Genomic DNA, 20,484 nt, shown 5'->3' with positions numbered 1-20,484 from the left:
ATGGACCCCACTACACAAGGAAATAAGACAAAAGCCATATATCCTTGCTTCTGGGTTTTATAATTTGAGGGTATGTCTACACTACGGGATTATTCCGATTTTACAGAAACCAATTTTTGGAAACAGATTGTATAAAGTCAAGTGCACGCAGCCACACTAAGCACACCTCTCCCTCCATGAAAGCAATGGCAGACAACTGTTTTGCACCTTTTTTCCTGGGTGAACACTGCATTGCAGACACCATACCACGTCAAGCATGGAGCTCGCTCAGCTCAAGAAAGCAGTCATGAACATTGTAAACACCTCGCGCATTCTCGTGCAGTTTATGCTGAACCAGGACCAGAAAAACCAGGCGAGGAGGAGGCGGCAACTGCAGCGTGGCGACGAGAGTGATGAGGACATGGACATGGACACAGAATTCTCTCAAACCGCGGGCCCCGGCGCTTTGGAGATCATGTTGTTAATGGGACAGGTTCTAGCCGTGGAATGCTGATTCTGGGCCCGGGAAACAAGCACAGCCTGGTGGGACCGCATAGTGTTGCGGGTCTGGGATAATTCCCAGTGGCTGCGAAACTTTCACATGCGTAAGGGCACTTTCATTGAACTGTGTGACTTGCTTTCCCCTGCCCTGACGCACCAGAATACCAAGTTGAGAAGCGAGTGGCGATAGCCCCGTGGAAGCTTGCAACGCCAGACAGCTACCGGTCAGTCGGGAATCAATTTGGAGTGGGCAAATCTACTGTGGGGGCTGATGTGATGCAAGTAGCTAAAGCAATCACTGAGCTGCTGCTACCAAAGGTAGTGACTCTGGGAAATGTGCAGGTCATAGTGGATGGCTTTGCTGCAATGGGATTCCCTAACTGTGGTGGGGCGATAGATGGAACCCATATCCCTATCTTGGCACCAGGGCAGCCAGTATAAAAACCGCAAGGGGTACTTTTCAATGGTGTTGCAAGCACTGGTGGATCACAAGGGACGTTTCACCAACATCAACGTGGGCTGGCTGGGAAGGGTTCATGACACTCGCGTCTTCAGGAACACTACTCTGTTTAAACGGCTACAGCAAGGGATTTACTTCCCAGACCAGAAAATAACCGTGGGATGTTGAAATGCCTATAGTTATCCTTGGGGACCCAGCCTACCCCTTAATGCCATGGCTCATGAAGCCATACACAGGCAGCCTGGACAGTAGTCAGGAGCTTTTCAACTACAGGCTGAGCAAGTGCAGAATGGTGGTAGAATGTGCATTTGGACGTTTAAAGGGACGCTGGCACACATTACTGACTCGCTCAGACCTCAGCCAAACCAATATTCCCATTGTTATTGCTGTTTGCTGTGTGCTCCACAATCTCTGTGAGAGTAAGGGGGAGACCTTTATGGGAGGGTGGGAGGCTGAGGCAAATCGCCTGGCCGCTGATTACGGGCAGCCAGACACCAGGGCGATTAGAAGAGCACACCAGGAAGCGCTGCGCATCAGAGAAGCTTTGAAAACCAGTTTCATGACTGGCCAGGCTACGGTGTGAAAGTTCTGTTTGTTTTTCCTTGATGAAAACCCGCCCCTTGACTCATTCTCAGTAAGCAACCCACCCTCCCCCTTCGATCACAGCTTGCTTTCAAAGGAAATAAAGTCACTATCGTTTAAAAATCATTTATTCTTTATTAATTGATTATAAAAAGAGGGAGAGAACTGACAAGGTAGCCCGGGTGGGGTTTGGGAGGAGGATAGGAGGGAAGGAAAAGGCCACTAAAAAAGTTCAAAGTAATGACAGCCTTTTGGTTGGGCTGTCCACTGGGGTGGAGTGGGAGGGTGCACGGAGCCTCCCTCCCCTGCCTTCTTACACGTCTGGGTGAGGAGGCTATGGAACATGGTGAGGGGAGAGGGTGGTTATACAGGGGCTGCAGCGGCAGTCTGTGATCCTGCTGTCGTTCCTGAAGCTCCACCAGACGCCGGAGCATGTCAGTTTGTTCACGCAGTAGCCCCAGCGTTGCATCCTGCCTCCTCTGATCTTCCTGCCACCACCTCTCATCTCGAGCGTCTCTCCTCTCCTCACATTGGTCCCTTCTTTCCTCACGTTGGTCCCTCATGTTCTCACGTTCACTGGCCTCTTTCCTGTACTTTGAAACCGCGTCCTTCCACTCATTCAGATGAGCTCTTTCATTGCGGGTCGATTCCATGATTTCAGAGAACATTTAGTCTCTCGTCCTTTTTTTTTGCCTCCTTATCTGAGATAGCCTTTGGAACGGAGGAGGGAGGCTTGAAAAATTTGCAGCTGTGGGAGGGAGGGAAAAAAGGGAGAGAAGTATTTAAAAAAAAAAGATACATTTTACAGAACAATGCTTATACTCTTTCACGGTGAACAACACTATTCACATTACATAGCACGTGATTTCGGTACAAGGTCGCATTTTGCATCTTAATATTGAGTGCCTGCGGCTTTGGCGTTAGAGAGCACAGATGCAGGTCCGGGCAACAGAATTCAGCTTGCATGCGGCCATGGTAAGCCATTGTCTTTCGGCTTCTGTAGCCTTCAGAAAAGCAGCACCCTGCTTTCCCACATACCAAGCAAAGCCCGTTGAGTGCTGCGGTTTTCCTGTTAACGTGCAGCAGCAGAAAACAAACTATCCCCCCGCCCCCATCCAAGTCTCTGGAATGATCGCTTTATCCTTCCCCCCCCACCACATGGCTGGTATCAGGGGAGATCCCTGCAGAAACCAAACTAACCCCCGCCCCCATCGCTTTATCCCTCCCCCCACTGCATGGCTGGTATCAGGGAAGATCCCTGCCAGCCAAACGCGAAAAGCTCAGCACCAATGATCTTCCCCTCTCCGCCCCCCTCTCCCCCCGCTTGACTAACTGCAGGGAAGAATTTCTTTTCAGCTACAGGCAAACAGCCCAGTAGGAACGGCCACCTCTGTCCCCTTAATTAAATTCCTGTATTTCAACCAGGTTACCATGAACGATAATAACACAGTGAGATAAAGAACGGATGTTGCTTGAATGCCAGCAAACACCGGGACCATACGCTGCCAGGCTTTGTCAGGCAATGATACCAGATTACTTGCTACTAGCATGGTGTGGTCAAGTGGCCTACCATGGAGGACGGAATAAGGCTGCACTGCCCAGAAACCTTGTGGAAAGGCTTTTGGAGTACCTCCAGGACAGCTTCATGGAGATGTCCCTGGAGGATTTCCGCTCCATCCCCAGACACATTAACAGACTTTTCCAGTAGCTGTACTGGCCGCGAATGCATCCCAAGTCCTCAGGGCAAATTAATCATTAAAAAACGCTTGCTTTTAAACCATGTTTTATATTTACAAAGGTACACTCACCGGAGGTCCCTTCCATGGCCTCATTGTCTGGGGGTTGGGAGGGTACTTCTGTCAGGCTGAGAAAAAGATCCTGGCTGTTGGGGAGAACAGAGTGCTATGTGCTCTCCGTGAGCTCGTCCTCCTCCTCCTCCTCTTTCCCGTCCGCAGAATCCTCAGGCACGGCTGAGATTACCCCCCGCCTCAGAATCCACGGTCAGAGGTGGGGTAGTGGTGGCGGCCCCCCCGAGAATTGCATGCAGCTCAGCGTAGAAGCAGCATGTCTGCGGCTCTGCCCCAGACCTTCCGTTTGCTTCTTTGGTTTTCTGGTAGGCTTGTCTGAGCTCCTTAACTTTCACGCGGCACTGTAGTGAGTCCCAATTGTGGCTTCTCTCCATCATGCCCTTGGAGATTTTTTCAAAAGTTTTGGCATTTCGTCTTTTGGAACGTAGTTCTGCTATCACTGAATCCTCTCCCTATATAGTGATCAGATCCAGTACCTCCCGTACGGTCCATGCTGGTGCTCTTTTTCGATTCTCGGACTGCATGGTTACCTGTGCTGATGAGCTCTGCGTGGTCACCTGTGCTCTCCACGCTGGGCAAACAGGAAATGAAATTCAAAAGTTCGCAGGGCTTTTCCTATCTACCTGGCCAGCGCATCAGAGTTCAGATTGCTGTCCAGAGCGGTCACAATGGTGCACTGTGGGATAGCTCCCGGAGGCCAATACCTTCGAATTGCAGCCACACTAACCCTAATTCGAAATGGCAATACCGATTTCAGCGCTACTCCCCTCATCGGGGAGGAGTACAGATATTGATATTAAGAGCCCTTTATATCGAAGTAAAGGGCTTCATTGTGTGGACGGGTGCAAGGTTAATTCGGTTTAACGCTGCTAAATTCGAGATAAACTCCTAGTGTAGACCAGGCCTAAGTAACATATAGTAACATGTCTGATATAGACAGAAGCTTAGGAATTGAGTGTTTACATCCTATTTAGTTTACCCTCAATCAGTTTCTAGTTCAAGTTTGTGTGGTACATTATGTACACTATGAATACAGACTTCAAGCATAATTAAATTCAGTTTAAATTACTCAAACTTTCAAAAACTAATTATACCAAGATAAATGAAACAGATGATTTAACACAATTTGCTGTAAATACTACTGTACATTCTCTTTTTAGTACTGTACAAATGGCAGACATAAAACAATGCCAAAACAGGGTACAGGCAAATAATATATGTAGTCTGTGGTCTTCATTAAAATGGTTAATCCTGCAATGCACCTAGTCAGTTTAAGTATTTACTATTTGTATTTGAAGGTACGCAATCAATGAATCCCAATAAAAATGTCTAAACAGGTAAATATGCAAACGCTACTGAAGAATATACAGGTGATAGATACAGTGGTAATTTTACATTGTGAATGATATTTTCAATAACTAGAATAAAACTCTAAATACCAAACACTGTTTGAGGCATTTTTGTGTATACCACCTCTCTCTGTGAGAATATGTATGGTCCTGAAGGATGTTTGACCTGCTTCATCTGCATCATTTGCAAGACCAATAAGTTCATAATCAGGGTCATAAAAAAATCTTAGGCTGAATTTTACACTTCATTTTTATCAGAACATGTTAAGGGGACATAGTAGTTTGGGCCCAAAGTGTAGTCTACATTAAAATTGACTGATGGTGTAAATTCACAAGATTATTTTAAATGCCCCTCTTACAATCAGGTTTGTTTTTTTAAAAATAACCAACATTTTTGTTGAGGTAACATGGCAAGCAGTAATACATATTTTTATGCTTCTAGTAATAAATAAGTTCAAATCTGTTTGGAAATGGAGGAAGCAAGAAAAATGTCTAAGTTACTAAGAGGCTGTTTCAAAATAAAACATCAGTTTTGTCACTTTAAGTTACTTTTTGTCACTTTAAGTTACAATTTCAGGTTGAATAAACTGTGTATAAATCTACATTTCTGAAGGCAAAAGCCCTGCGATCGCTGATCAGTGTTTCTCACTCTGGGCCTTAGAACCTTGTCAGGCACAAAAGTATCTTGCTTGGAGAAAGTTAGTTACTTTTCTCTTATTGTCATACCTATTTTCTCAGCTGGAGCCGTCTGCCTTACATCAGCTTTGTGAAGATTGCAAAGTCTTTTTGTGATTCAACCTAAAGTATTTTTTTTTTAAAGCAATATTAACCACTGTCTGGCTATACTGAATATCAGTGTTCATAGGGCAAACACTCACTATTAAAATAAACAAATGTTCAAGTCATAGTAGGTTTAAAATAATCTGTTATTACAAAGTTATCAAAATTCAACACTGATCATAGTGCTCATTAAAAAATATTGATGAAACCTCATTCTTGGTATTAGTAGTGGAGTTTTTTTATACCTATTCTACATTTGTCTCTAAGAGACTATTTAAAAGTCAAATTAAATGTAAATAACATAACATTAGCTATAGTATGACTAGAAGTAAAGTGGCAGTGCTAGATGTACAGGATGTAACTGTTGTATCTTTGGTATGTGATAGATTTTAGATGTGTCAAGAATAATAACTGTGATAATGCAATTGCAGATTCTGTATTGTCTACCAGAAGCGTAAACTACTGGAAACATGGCCTTGCTGATATGACTAAGACAATAAAATAGTGGTCTTTACATACAAAATCGCATTTGTTTTCTTTTGTTAAAATTCCTGTTAGAAACAATATTTCCAAATTTTTATTTTAAACTCTGAAGCAAACAGTTCATTTTGCAAATGGAAGCTGATCTCAGCATTTGAAAGCCATTTAAACTGGCAAGTTTCACAGCAAATCTCATTACTTATTCTCCCTGCCTGGATTCTGATAGGTGTGGAGATGGGCCTATTAGTGCATAAATTTTGCTGTCCTGTATTGCAGAGCAACTTGAAAGTAAGTTATTTGAACTAAGTAGATCTGGCCTTCTATTTTAATATACTCAGAACACAATTACCACTACATAAAATAATGCAGCTATCTGAAGCCATTAAAGCAATTCTATAAAATACATATCTAGGCACCTAAAAATCAGCCAGATTTTCTGAAATGCTGAGTACCTAGAAATTCTGCTGACTTCAGTGAAAACATGGCTGTTTAATTTTAGACTCCTAATTTTGAAAATCTTGGCACAATATTTCTAAAGGAATCATTAGGGTTGACTAAGCAAGCAACTTTGAGCATCATGAAGTGCAGAGGAGGAGTTCATGTGTTGATGGGGACACAGGATGAGACATTCCCTAGAGTGGGCTGGGTATCCATATGAAGGAAAACAGATAGGAGTTTGCCCGAGGGTCTAGGTTTGTGGGACAGTTCTTTGAGGAAAAAAGGGGTGCTGCTGCTGCAGTTCCATAAATCCCAGGACAACAGGTTCCTGGGGAGGTGGCAGAATGACCCCATACTTGCAGCAGACTGTTCAGAAATGAACCAGAGGGGTAGAGTGAGCAGAATACTGTTACTATATAATCTAAATAATTCTGGAATAAAAAAGGTGCAACAAAGTCTCATTCTCAATTTAAAAACACCCTATTGAAAACCCTCTAGAGATATTCTGCTGTTTTAATGGTGCCTAGTAATCAGGGTGGTCCCATAAGCCTGAGTGATCCTTTCTAAAACCTCATTTCCATTTCCTTGTTCTACAAAACTCAATTTAGACACTTTCTACAGTGCAATTCAAACCAAGAGACCAGGACAAAGCAGTCAGCTTTTGACAGACCTATATTAACATGGGATCAGTGGCAAGCGAGTGAAGTGTCTGTCAATAAATCCTGCCAAAATCTGATCATTTCACTTGAAGATACACCATGTACCGCAATCAAGTGTCTATATTTACAGATGTTAAAGTTAATTTTGTATAAAAAGAAGAGTTGTGTATCTTCTAGAATATGGATGTTCACGTTTAGTATATTTAAGCAAATTCCAACATAAACATCTTCAAATTTAATAGGTTTGATATGACTCATCATTTCATAAATCTTCAGAGCCAGTTTTCCATCAAGTATATACCCCATTCCACTACAGTATGGAGGATATACCTTAAATGGATATTCGTCATAAGAAATATATGTTTTTCTGTAAAACCCTCTGTAGGAAAAGTTATCAATTAGAGGGTAACCAGTAAAAAAACTGTCTGAAGAATTTACATTTTGAAGAACCATTAATAAGTTGCCAGCGTTGATGAAAACATCAGAATCAGTCTTCATAACGTATTTAGTATTTGAACAAAACTCAGACACCCATCTGAATGCCATGATTGTTTTCAAGGTAAGATTGTTGTAAGTATCCATAAAATCTTGGCGAATTATGTCACCATACAGAATGCTTTCATCTTCTATCGATAATGCTAAGCTGTCTTCTCTTTCAGCTCCTTGTCCTAGTAAGAACAGTATTAGAACCTGACGGTCCCCCCAGGATTTTTTAGAACCCCATGTTACTCTAATGGCCTGCCTTGCCTCTATATCCGTAGGTTGTGAAGACACCAAGATGACCAGAAATGGATTTGTATCTTTGCATTTCAAACGCTCCCGCAGTGTGAAGAGGAAGTTCTGCTTGTAAACTGGCTCATATTCATAGAAATACATTGAGTTTGTATGCTCTATCACAATATGCGAAGGGAGTGTCATGTACCATGTCATTATTATGACAGAAAGCATCAAGAGTGCCAAAAAACTCCATTTTAAGTATTTCATAGACATATTCACCAAAAGCAGCTACAAGATAGATGTGTGCAGCAGAACTTCAAGAGGCTTACAAAATCCTGGGTCACAACTTTTGGGAGCCAGCTTCTTGCTGAAAGAAATGCAGATGGAAAAGGTTAGTACATTAAGAATGCAATTGTACTCATTTTATTATCTGCCTAAAATTGTAACTACAAAACGTGGCTTGAGATCATGAGGTCAGAAAAGGAAAACTACACTGGCCCTGCTAAACACTGTTCTTTAGCCACCACTTATCTTGAACACCACATTCTGATTATGATTGAAGTTTGCTGGTAACTAAACTAGAGGAGTGGTGACTGATCTTATTCATGGATAGCTTTCTCCTTGGGAGTCTCATCTACTAAAGGATGAAGTATAGAGCACCCTTAATTCCAGAGACCGTTGAGGGCTCTCAGCACATCAGCCCAGTGTCTTAGACTCATTTAAAGCTTGATGCTGGAGGGATGGTGACACACAAAAACAGATGACTAAAGTGTTTTTTTTAATTACTGCTCAAAACCCGTAATAGTTGGCAATTTCTTTTGATGGAAAAGAGGTAAATAATTGTATTACATTTGTAGTTATTGAGGTTTTTTTATGTAAGCAAGAAGTGACCAGGAGGATATAAACACAAAAAAAGACACAAACAAGTGCAGACAAATATGCTGTCTCATCCCATTTTTAGACCCAGCACAGCCTCATCTCCTCAAACTGCTTGCTCTTGGCTGAATATGCTAGTGAAGAGTCAATCTCTATACAAGAGAATTAAACAAATATTAGAATTACAAGCCTACATCCATAAGTATTTCAGTGCTGAACACACAAAGAAATGGCTATTTCTTACAAAACAACTATACAATAAAAAACAATTTGTTTAGTTATGCACATATTGAACTAGCCAACTACATAAAGGGAGAATCTACCCAATCCTGCCAGACAGCTTTGTCATTGACTTAAATAGGAGCAGGACTGGTCCATTGTAAAGTAGATCAGGTTCAAACCTTAAGGTTTGTGCCAGAAAAGTTTGCAAGCTTATCATGTAAACACATACACCTCTATAAAAAAATTCCCCTGTCCTCATGAAATAGATTTAAGTTTCAATGAAGAAAGGTTTTGTTCCTATTCAAATATTTCCCTGCAGTGTCTCTAACCCCAATATTGCAAGATTGTGCCAGTGCATGAGAGCCAGAAAATGAAATGGACTAGTCCTTTTTCATAGTTCAAGCTGCATGAAATGCAAATAATCATGAACAGTTGGCATAAATAGCAAAGAGTTAGTACAAGTGATTCAGCTAGTGACTTAAATGCTGATCCTGCAGACAAATCTATGCAGGCATAGTAGAGCCTTGTGGACGCCACCCATATAAATCTGATTGCAGAATCAGGGCCCTAATGTGATAACAGCAACACCTTTAAGGATTGTGTTTAAAAATAATTTCCTTAATCTAATATTGCCCCCTTAAGCAACAACATTTGTCCTTTACCATCTTCATTTAAAAATAGGTTAGCTGTAAACAGACATTACACTGTCAAGTAATGGCATAATCATTACTATTCTCCATGAAGAACAGCAACGGAAGTCTTTTGAAAGTACCTCATGTGAGTTCCTGTTCCCTCTCCATGAAGGGAACAGGGACTCACATGAGGTACTTTCAAAAGACTTCCGTTGCTGTTTAAACTTTGAACTCCCACAATCTGATGCTCAACACACCAAAATCTACCCCTGCACTATAAAGTGGTCATAACAACAAAAAAATTAATTGTGTATGGGGGGAGAGATTTAATTTCACAGAATGATTGTGCTGTAACTGACTTTAAAAGTTCACTTCAGAAATTGTTTTTTAAGCACCAAAAAAAAAAAAAAACCCCACACACATGGAATTGCAGCATTGGTGTGAACTTTATCTCCCAGCAGTTTGGCTGCCCTAGAGTCAAGATGTGGAACAAGATTTGGACCTAAGTTGGGTGATTTTTTACTGGGTATTTTTGGACCTTATGCATTACCTGCAACATAATAAAGCCATTTTGTGCTTGGCAGTTATTTACAGGAGAGACATTATGACAGATAACTAGAAAAATATCGTAATTTCTTAGATCACTAATTATTGGGATGAAATCCTGGTAGTCCCTCTGATCCACTGCACATTTGTGGAGTTATTTGCTTCCCCTTCCTTCCTTCCCTCCCTCCCAAAACAGATGGCAAAAGCTGTTTAGTTTGGCTAGTTAGGAGCGCAGTCCTTATGTACACAGATCTGCCTTTGAACTCAGCAGGAGTTTCGCCTATATGGAGAATGCAGGATCTGGCCCCATGACTAACCCTTCTGAACATGGATATTTTTTCATTCACCTGTCTAACTCGTTCTCTCAAAATTGGATTTTTCCCATATGAAATAGTTTAGATCAGATTTAATTTCTTTATTTTGAAAGAATTAGTCTGTAAATGTATTTAAAGAAAAAATACAATTCAAATAGGATTTGAAGTCAATCTAGAAGAATTGGAAAAAGAAAAATTCCCTAGAAAGACTAAATATGAAATTCTTTCCCTGGCTCAAACTAATACCTAGACGCACAGGACATTTCATGAAAAGCCACTTAAATTACTGTATTTGTTCACCGCTAGGAGTGAGAATATTTAAAAAGTGAATCTGGAGTTGAAGTTTGGCAGGGGGAGAAAGAAACAATGGCAGAAATACATGAGAAAATATAGGGGAGCCTGCCCAGACTGTAAACTAGTTAGGGTACCCAATTACAATACTGACAGAAGATTCCCACCCCCCTCCCATACATAGTCAACTTAGAGGGGGGGGGGGACTTTTTCCCTCTATTCATACTCTAACTCTGTACAGCTGCTTGTTTCTGATGACAGCTCTTCAGATCATCTAATAACCTCACCTTTGGTATATAGACTGTTAATGTTAAGTAAATAGCACTCCATAGTATGCATGTCACAAGGCTTGACAACCAAAATTTACAAAACAAAACAAAAACCACAGACCAGAAAGTTTCCCCTACTCCTGATATTAAAGGGAACAAGTTCTACCAAGGCGGATCCCTACTTACTTAAAAGTGCAGGGGACATGATTCCTAATGTTAAACAACAGGGTGGAGAACAACGTGCTTCAAGGACTGAAAAGAACTCTGGGGAAAAGAAGGGAGTAAAGACGGAACCAGTAATTACTAGTAGCCAATGTATGTGAAAAATCTAAAACATTACAACGATTATGAGCCAGTTAACCTTGGACCCAATGACTTCAGTGTAAGTAGAAGCCTGCCAGTCAGGCAAACTGGAAAGGAATGGCGCTAATTAATCCTCATTGTTTAAAAAAAAGTACCGCCTAAAGACTGGGATGGAAGAGGGTCCTGTTATTACAGCATCGGACTGGGACTCAGGAGACTGGATTCTTTTCCCAGCCCTGTCTCAGACTCCCTGTCTGACCTTGGGTATGATTTTCAAGACAACTCTGCACCCATAATCAGGACCAGATTTTTAAAAGAGGTCAGCTGCCAATTAGACACCAAAGTAAGTGGGTACTGAGCACTTTGGAAGTCTGCCTATAAGTGTCACAATGGGAACAGCTGGGTGCTCAGCACTTCAGAAACGTGGGTCTTGACCAGGTGCCTCAACATGAGCCAAGATCTGGCTCCACGTCTCTGTCTGCTTCAGTCCCCAATACAAAGACTAGAAATGACCTTTTTTTTTTCCCACCAACACCTTGTCTGCCTTTTAAGACTTCCAGCCCTGACAAGCTTACAATGCATAGCACAATGTGGTTTCAATCTCAACTGAGGCCTCTAGGGGCTGGTGTAATACAAATAGTAAAAAGAACAGGAGTACTTGTGGCATCTTAGAGACTAACAAATTTATTTGAGCATAAGCTTTCGTGGGCTACAGCCCACTTCATCAGATGCATGTAGCCCACAAAAGCTTATGCTCAAATAAATTTGTTAGTCTCTAAGGTGCCACAAGCACTCCTGTTCTTTTTGCGGATACAGACTAACACGGCTGCTACTCTGAAACAAATAGTAAAGAGACTCCTGGTCACCATTAGCAAGGATGCAGTGTACACAAAACACTAATCATGAGAATGACTTCTGTTATTTTTAGGAATATTTAACATACTCCACCATAGTCAGGTTTTGGTTTACTATAGCCACATTTTTGACAGAGAAAGATGGAAAATTATTATAGTCAGCTACTGATAAAGTGACCCAGGGCACAATGAACAGGTCAGTTTAAAGACACACAAAAAATTCCCCTCCAGAAGTTCATAAGCCATGGTATTCAAACTTAGATGCTTACAAACACCACAGAAAAAAACCCAATCTTTTTCTAGCTAACAGGCACATACGTCTAATTTCTTTGCTTCTGCTTGTTTTCCTGAAGGACACAGATCACCAATAGAACATGTATGGCATCCTTAGCTCATAATGATTACTAGAGAGACAAGGGGGGGTGTGAGGTAATATCTTTTATTACACGAACGTCTGTTGGTGAAAGACAAGTTTTTGAGCTACAAAGAGCTCTTCCTCAGACTTTTAATTCAGATACATTGTAACAAGACGTCAAAAAACTACTTGGTATCTTTTGAAAGTGTTGAACAATCTTGAATAATTTTTTTCAAACAGCGTCCCATGTATTTATAGACTTACAAAGAAAGTCTAAAACAGGGGTTGGCAACCTTTCAGAAGTGGTGTGCCGAGTCTTCATTTATTCACTGTAATTTAAGGTTTCGCGTGCCAGTAATACATTTTAATGTTTTTAGAAGGTCTCTTTCTATAAGTCTATAATATATAACTAAACTATTGTTGAATGTAAAGTAAATAAGGTTTTTAAAATGTTTAAGAAGCTTCATTTAAAATTAAATTAAAATGCAGAGCCCCCCCGGACCGGTGGCCAGGACCCGGGCAGTGTGAGTGCCACTGAAAATCACTCGCGTGCCGCCTTTGGCACGCGTGCCATAGATTGCCTACCCCTGGTCTAAAAGCTTAGCTTACTAAAAAAGAAATCTACTGCCCCCTGCTGATATTAAACCAAAACAGACGTAGACTGCTTTCTTTAAAAGACAACTGTGATATAAAGATTTTATCACTCTGCACTGCGCTTTACCCTCACTCAGATGAGAACACAGCCCAGAATACACAATATAACTGGACACTTAACTAGTTTTCAGCCCAACATGTATTTTTTGTAAAAACAAAAACAAAAAAAGTGTTAACTCAGAAAAATATTAAAACATACTGATAAATCTTTAATAATCAGCTTAATCTAACCTGAGACTATAAACACTAAAACAGTATTAATCATAATCCACTGGTATTGTGCAGCCTCACTACAGGGCACAGTTAAGGTTGTTTGCGTGCTTTAACCATGCATTGCTATACCTTAACATGTTTGGATTTCTCTTAAATGTAACCTTAAATCTGAATTCCTGGGTTTGTAATACCTGAAGTGTTTTTTACTTACGTTACTGATATGTGCTTTCAACTTTACCTTCATTTCAATATATTTTTGTCTTGGAATTTCCTTTATAGTGAAGTAGTGCAAGCGTCCCAACCTACTTCAGCATATTCCACTTTTGCAATCGTACCACAGTTCTGCTTACAGTGAAGTTATCCAAGGGAAACGGGGATGGGGGCGAGGGGGGGGGCACGGAAGAAGGGGATAGAAGAAGTGACACTACTCACTAGTAAAAGAATTCTAGTATATTGACTTTTTAATACATATTTTTGTGTACTATGACTTTTAGGATAGTCTGGTCAAGCCATAATATCCTAATAACTGCATGCAATATTATGAGACTTCAACACATACAAAACTGTGTCGCTGCAATTTAGCATGTGCTTCTATGTGCATTATTTAGGTGCTTACATAATAGGAGTATTTTTGAAAGAAATTCTAAGTGTTATGGAAAGATATTTTGAATCTCCAATTTTGCAAATTAGAAATTGTCTATGTATACTTTGCTTTCATATTACAGCAGTCTAACTTTCCAATTAAAAATTACTTTGGTATAATGATGTTTCAGAGCACTAAAGAGAGAGAATGTTTACCTGTCAACTATACTGCTGCTGTTTATAGTATTCCTTCATCCTCTTATTCATCTACTATACAGGAAAAGTTTCTGTGAACATTTCTCTTCTGATGGTGCCCTGGAGATGTCATCAAAGTATGTTGCTGTTAGACCTCACTGTCTAAGAGATTTAAGATCTTTTACTTCATTATGAAAGAGGAAAATATTGAATTCCACTGCAGACCTAAAACCAAAAAACCCTACAATCCCCCCCCCCCCCCAAAAAAAAACCCACAGACGAAATTAATCAAATACAGCAAGGGAATGCAGCTGATAGCACTAAGAATCCTGATCCCCTTACTCAAAACTCCAATGAAGTCAATGAGATTTTTCACCAAGCAAGGAAAACAGGAATTAGCCCTAAGAAGCAGAACAAACTGAGGAAGCTATGGTGAAAAAGCAGTTACCAAAGACATTTTTATGCTGCTACGTTTATTAATAACAGATGCCCTTACTCCTGGGCCTCAGAGGACAGCAGGAAACCTCTTCGGGAATGTCATATCCCAACTAGCAATTCCTCCTTCTATGGACAGGAAGAGCCAAGCATGTCTTATCCTGAAAGGAAAGACTAGTGTCAGTCAGTAAACAAAGTAAAGCTTACGCCATAACATCACAAACTACCAAGCAGCATGTAACTCAAGCTATCGGAGCAACACACTGCCATGCACAGCAAAGCCATTCAACAGAAAATACATATGAATCCCATTCCAGAATACAGCCTACAGGCCTGATTCTATTCTCACTGCAGTCAATGGGAGTCTTGCTATCAACTATAATGGGAGCAGGACTAACCCTATCCATTCTGTTTCTACTGCTTGGTTGCTTTACAGATAATGTAAGAATTTGAGGAAGATAGCAGCACAGAGAGTAGAAGATATGAGCTAGCAATCTGAAATGTAGACGCACCGCCCCCCCCCCCCCCCCCCAGCTGATCCATTCTCTCACAGTAGTCTCCCAAAGTTGACACGGAATTGCACACAATATAATCATTAACATAATGAGTGCTGGTAGTTATGCTACAGCAGTGGCAGTGTTAACTAAGCTCGATGTGCAAAAATCGCTACCTCAATATGATTAGAAATGGTATCCTTGGAAAGCACTTTAAAAAAAGATGAAATATGCCCATCTGCACCATACGAGAGATTAGGTATTCCCAAATAAATAAATTCTAATGTGTTCAGTTTTGAGCTATTGCTAATAAGCAGGGATCCTAGAAATCAATTTGCCACAGAAAAACACCGAATTTGTTTTTACAGAGAATCTTCAGTTTTTACATTGTGTAAACCCTGATTTATCCGATCTAATTGAGATTGGGGACAAATCGGATAATCAAAAATTCTGATAATCAGAAGAATGGGCAAAGAGCTTTCTATCCCTTATTTTAAGATGGGGGGCTTGGACAGTCAGCCTAGGGCAGCTGGTGGTTCAGCTAATACAATGAGTTGGATAATGGAGGCTTGGATAAACATTGTGTTCAACTGATTTCTGTATATATTGTGGCTAGGGAAACTAAAGTTCAGCGTTTCATTTTAATTGCAGAAAGACAGATATTTATGGATTTTAACAGAGCATTTGAGGGGTGAGGGGTTCCACGGAAAACTGGGATTCCTGCTAATATGTAATGATATTGCATTACCAAACTAATCAGATTCACTACATCTTGGGAAGTTCAGTCACTCTTCCTATTTACAGCAAGATCTTATTCAGTCTTCTCTTCTATGGACATTACAGTTCATACAGAATTTCTCCTTGCCCATCTCATAAGGTGTACTATATGCCTGGATGTTCCCTTTCACTTCAGAGGCAGTTGCTTTTCACTGACACTCTGTATCATTTAATATAGTTATAAGAAATGTAAAACCATATTTTAGAAGGAGAACCTGGTTTATTCCCCTATCTAAAAGGGAGTGCATGTAGGCAATCATGGTTGGATGTCAGTGACATGTTCTCCCTCCATGTGATAAAACCACTGCCTGGATCCAACCTTGGATCCAGACTCAGGATGCTGGAAATGCATGTACCCTTCTCCTCCTAAAAAAATGCAAACAGGGGCTCCAGGATAGGATTGATATATTGAGTATTATGTCATGACAGCAATTTGGACCCTCACCTTAAACTGGCACAACAGTATTAGCAACTCCAAATGTTCAAAAATCATGAGATTTTAAAAAAATTAAGTTTACAGTACTATTTGTTTGCCTTCTAGTTTTGGGGCCTTTTCAAGCTTTTGTTCACAAGTACAAGAGCTAGAAACTTATTTTTTAAATGACAGCTGAGATTCTCATGTGATCACATGACCCTAGGTACTTTAAAAAAACCCAACCAAATATCACAAGTCACAACAGCGAGCTAGACCGTGGATCCCTATTAGCTCGTCCAAGGAACATATGTGGAACATCCCCAAACCTACCATTGTGATGTTAATTCCAGTTTACTCTCACCACCAGTGACAGATGGGGAGGGGAAGACAGTTTTCATGGCCTAGCATGGGAGTGATCTGCTGCTGCTTTTGGTAATGATGTGATGGAGGATGAAGGGGCCTCAACTCCATCTCCTCTTCTTCCCTAAAGGAATAGAAATGCAGAAGTAGGAGCATCTAAACAAACACCCTCACTTGTTTCCTCTTCACACCCTATCCTGGCTTAAATACACACCATCCAGAAGCCACAAATGTTATCAACCCTGCAATCAAGTCTACACAACCCTCTGAGACTAGGGTGACCAGACAGCAAGTGTGAAAAATCGGGATAGGGGATGGGGGGGGTAATAGGAGCCTATATAAGAAAAAGCCCCAAATATCGGGACTGTCCCTATAAAATCGGGACATCTGGTCACCCTATCTGAGACTCCTCCTTTCTTTCCCTCTTCAGAGAGTTACAAAGGGACAACATGGAACAGGCTTGCTTCAGGAGAAAGAAGAAGCTGCAACAGAGCTACCGGTCTCTCTATATATTACCAACCTGGAAACTACCTTGTGTGCAAGCACACACTTTTCAATGTCAAAACCATACCAGCACGGAAACACATCATCCACTCTAAAATTTAACCCCACCAATGCTCGAGGGCACACAACCCCTATACCAAAACTAAGGGCCAGCAACACTCAAGAGCAGAATCAGAAACTGCTACCTGTAGCAAAAGCTGACATGAGGCAAAATTTGCTACCGTCATTCCCCTGGTCCAGAAGCAGCAAATTATAATAGGATTGTCCTTGTCAGAATTTGCTGTTCCTCACTTTTCCCCATCCTTGTGATGTCCGTTTTGAATAAAATTTGACTTAATGCTGCCCTGTGGATATAGCAATAGCTACTGGCAATGCTTCAGTAACTGTGCTGCCATAATAAGCAGACATGACGCACAACTAAGAGACTGGGCCATTGTTTGTGTTGTGTTCTACAGATTCAAATTCCAGCACTTATCTGCATGCACTCCAGCTGCCATTAGTTGTGTTAGATTTAACTTTATTGAATTGCAGAGCTGCGTCTGTGATACGAGAGATGCATATGTACCTTGAGGGATCAAATATGTCTCATTTCAGCACGGAGTTCTGTATGTTTTGTCAGTCTGGGATGGTTTGTGTGGAGCAGGCTCAGGGTCTAAGTGTGAGTAGCTCCAGTTTGTTTAGCTGTTTAGGGGGGAGAGATAGCTCAGTGGTTTGAGCATTGGCCTGCTAAACCCAGGGTTGTGAGTTCAACCCTTGAGGGGGCCACTTAGGGATCTGGGTCAAAATCAGTACTTGGTCCTGCTAGTGAAGGCAGGGGGCTGGACTCGATGACCTTTCAAGGTCCCTTCCAGTTCTAAGAGATAGGATATCTCCATTAATAAAAAAAAACCTAAGCCCAAGTTTTGCTGTAGCAAAGAGAAAGAGTTAGACTTTGTTATATAATGTTCATGTGCTGCATTCCCAAAGCGTGCTGCAGCATCTCTAAGGATAAAGTGATAGTATGTGTGTTATTGGGGCATTGCTAAAAGGGAGGAAAGTTAAGGTCACATTGCAAGGGTGGCACATACCTTAATTTTGTACTTCCTGTTTTTTAGAGGTTTAAGTTTAGCTGCTCTCTGCACTCTGGAAGGGCATGAAGCAGCACTGGGCAACCTTCATTCTGCATTAACAAAGTTTTTAGGCAGTTAATTTCCTTGGGCTTGGTTTTATTTTTTCCTTTTTAAATATATAATTTCTCAGCATCTCCATAACCCAGCTCTCCCTCTCCACGGCCTCTGACTACTTGGCAATGATTACCACAGTCACTGAAAACAATGTTGCATGTTAATTCCTTTACTGCCCAACATCATCTCCCCAGCTCAGGGGTCTCCTGTCTCTCTGCCTGTTCAGCAGGTTGGTCTTACCTGCTCCCCATGCCAGAGCAGACAGCAGCAGAGGTCCTGCAAGTTAAGAAGCTGGGGAGAGGATGCAGGAACAGTGCAGGACCTAACATGGAGTCAGGCCTATTTTTTGAAGGAAAATAAATATGGAGGGCATGTATGGACCCCACCTATGCACCCCATACTTCCCTGCACAACTCTGACCTCCCCGCTCTTCCTTTAGCAGCAGCAGCAGCAGCATGGGGAAGGGCAAGTCTGGAGCACCTTCCTCACTGCAAGAGGCAGCATGATTTAACCTTAATGATTTTTTTCCTTACATTTTTACCTGTAATATGAAGTTGCTCTAAGACAATTATTCATTGGGAAACATCCAGTCTTATTTATATGGTCAATTATATAGGAAATATATAAAAATTTTCATCTGTAATGCGAAGCAATTTGTCTAAGGGAGGATAAAACTACTATAATTGTAAATCATTGGTTGACAACTTGTTCATCTCAAAGTATTCATTATTTAGCTTAATTTTTCCACACTAACATGTTGTTATGGTGCGGCTATACTGTTGCAGCTCCAATAAAATATTAATCTTGTCTAATCACTCAGTTAGTAGGCCTATTTTTGCATCTATGTTTTATACACCCACAATAGACAAATCAGTGAAAACCCCTAGTAAAGATATGCTGCAGCAGTGTAATCTTGATCTGCTGTAGTTCACAGCCTGCCTGTTTTTAAAGGTCGTGATTATCTACAGTGCATTACAAAGACACTAGAAGTTTGCAATGTTGCTGCTACATTGGCACAGGTAAACCATTTGAACAGGAAAAAGAAGTGGAACTGGAGCTATGACATTGTGATACCGTGCATAACTTAGTTACAGGTAAACAACAACATGCATCTGAATAGAGTTAATCAAGGATTTTAAAACCAAATAAGTAAAATAAATAGTAAGATGCAACACTTACAGTGGGTAATAGGAAATGGAGTCCCATGCAGGTACACCGTACGGTAGCTAAGCCAAACCTGGCACTGCTGTAAGGCTCCCTACAGACACATTACGCCTGCGGAGGCATTCAGGCATTCTCCTCACACAAACCCAGGCAGAGTTGTGACCAGTTTTAGGGCGGTGGACATGTCAGATGTGTCAGGGAACCAACTTTCTTTTGGCCACTCAGTACCCCGTTTCAGACGGACAAGAGCTGCAACACCTCGGCATAGGGCTACACCGCGCTTCTAAGGCCACAACCCTGGGGCAGAGGTGCTGAGGCGGCACAGCCAGCCAGGAGCACCTGCCCCTCTGGCAACCACTGCAGGTGGCTCACTCCATCCATGGTAACTTCAAACCACCCTGCAGGTTTCCCCTCCCTGCCACCCCATCTCCCCCATTGTTACCCCCAGCTCCTGCCCCCTCCTCCCAGCCTGGGGGCAAGCTGCACCCATCCCCCTCCCTCCTTCTCGCCCCTTCGCCCCCCTCCATAGCAGCAGCTGTTCTCAGGACCAGTAAGGGGAGGCTCAAGCAGACGTTACTGAGCATGCGCAGTAACCTTCTAGGGAATAACGATCCTGACACCACGATAACCGGAACGGGGGTGACGGCGCAACCCTCCCCAGCGCTCACACGTCCCAAGCCGCACGCGCTGCCAGCTGCCCCCTTCCCTCATCCCCCTCCTAAGAAGCTGATCCCTTGCTGCTACTCACATGCCTGTACCCCGCCTTCGGACCGCTCGCAGGCCGAACCCCCGCGCATGGGCGGCGGATAAACCCCCCGCCCCCTTCTGGGCGGCTAGGCCGCTGGCCCGCCCCTTCCGCCCGAAGCCCCGCCCGCCGGGGGGAAGGAGCCCCGTACCTCCCGCCAACGCGGCGCCGGGCCGAGCCGCCGGTCACCCCCCCTCCCCACCTCCGCCCGGCCTACCTGGTTAGGCAACAGCTAGCTGGGGAATTTGAGAATCTCAGTGGCACTGAAGTGTTGGACGTAGATGCCTAAGTGCCCCGTTAGACGCCTCTGTTCCAGTGCGGACCTACCCCATAGAGCTAACTAGCCTGCATAGCTCCACTGGCTTTAT

The 20,484-nt window shown here is 42.2% G+C and overlaps 1 protein-coding gene across 7 annotated transcripts in view; it reads right to left on the bottom strand.

Moving 5' to 3' along the window:
* Positions 1-20,202, bottom strand: part of B3GALNT1 (beta-1,3-N-acetylgalactosaminyltransferase 1 (Globoside blood group)) — a 36,457-nt gene extending 16,255 nt beyond the window's left edge. The window contains exons 1-6 of one of the 7 annotated variants that reach the window (XM_065410519.1): positions 20,120-20,202; positions 18,112-18,203; positions 16,511-16,664; positions 14,556-14,655; positions 14,081-14,221; positions 6,639-8,120 (exon numbers count right to left, since the gene is read on the bottom strand). In XM_065410519.1, coding sequence (XP_065266591.1) covers positions 7,064-8,026 — 963 coding nt within the window. In that variant the 5' untranslated portion in view covers positions 8,027-8,120; positions 14,081-14,221; positions 14,556-14,655; ... (1 more) ...; positions 18,112-18,203; positions 20,120-20,202 and the 3' untranslated portion in view covers positions 6,639-7,063. Of the gene's footprint in view, positions 1-6,638; positions 8,121-14,080; positions 14,222-14,519; positions 14,656-16,510; positions 16,665-18,111; positions 18,204-19,386; positions 19,557-20,119 lie in introns of those variants that run through there. The other 6 variants (XM_065410520.1, XR_010561657.1, XM_065410516.1 and 3 more) reach the window with 6 other exon arrangements.
* Positions 20,203-20,484: the final 282 nt, after the last annotated feature.

This window comes from Emys orbicularis, chromosome 9, assembly GCF_028017835.1.
Source record: "Emys orbicularis isolate rEmyOrb1 chromosome 9, rEmyOrb1.hap1, whole genome shotgun sequence".
In the NCBI taxonomy this organism is placed as follows: domain Eukaryota; kingdom Metazoa; phylum Chordata; order Testudines; family Emydidae; genus Emys; species Emys orbicularis.
This window is presented reverse-complemented; position numbering and strand designations above follow the sequence as displayed.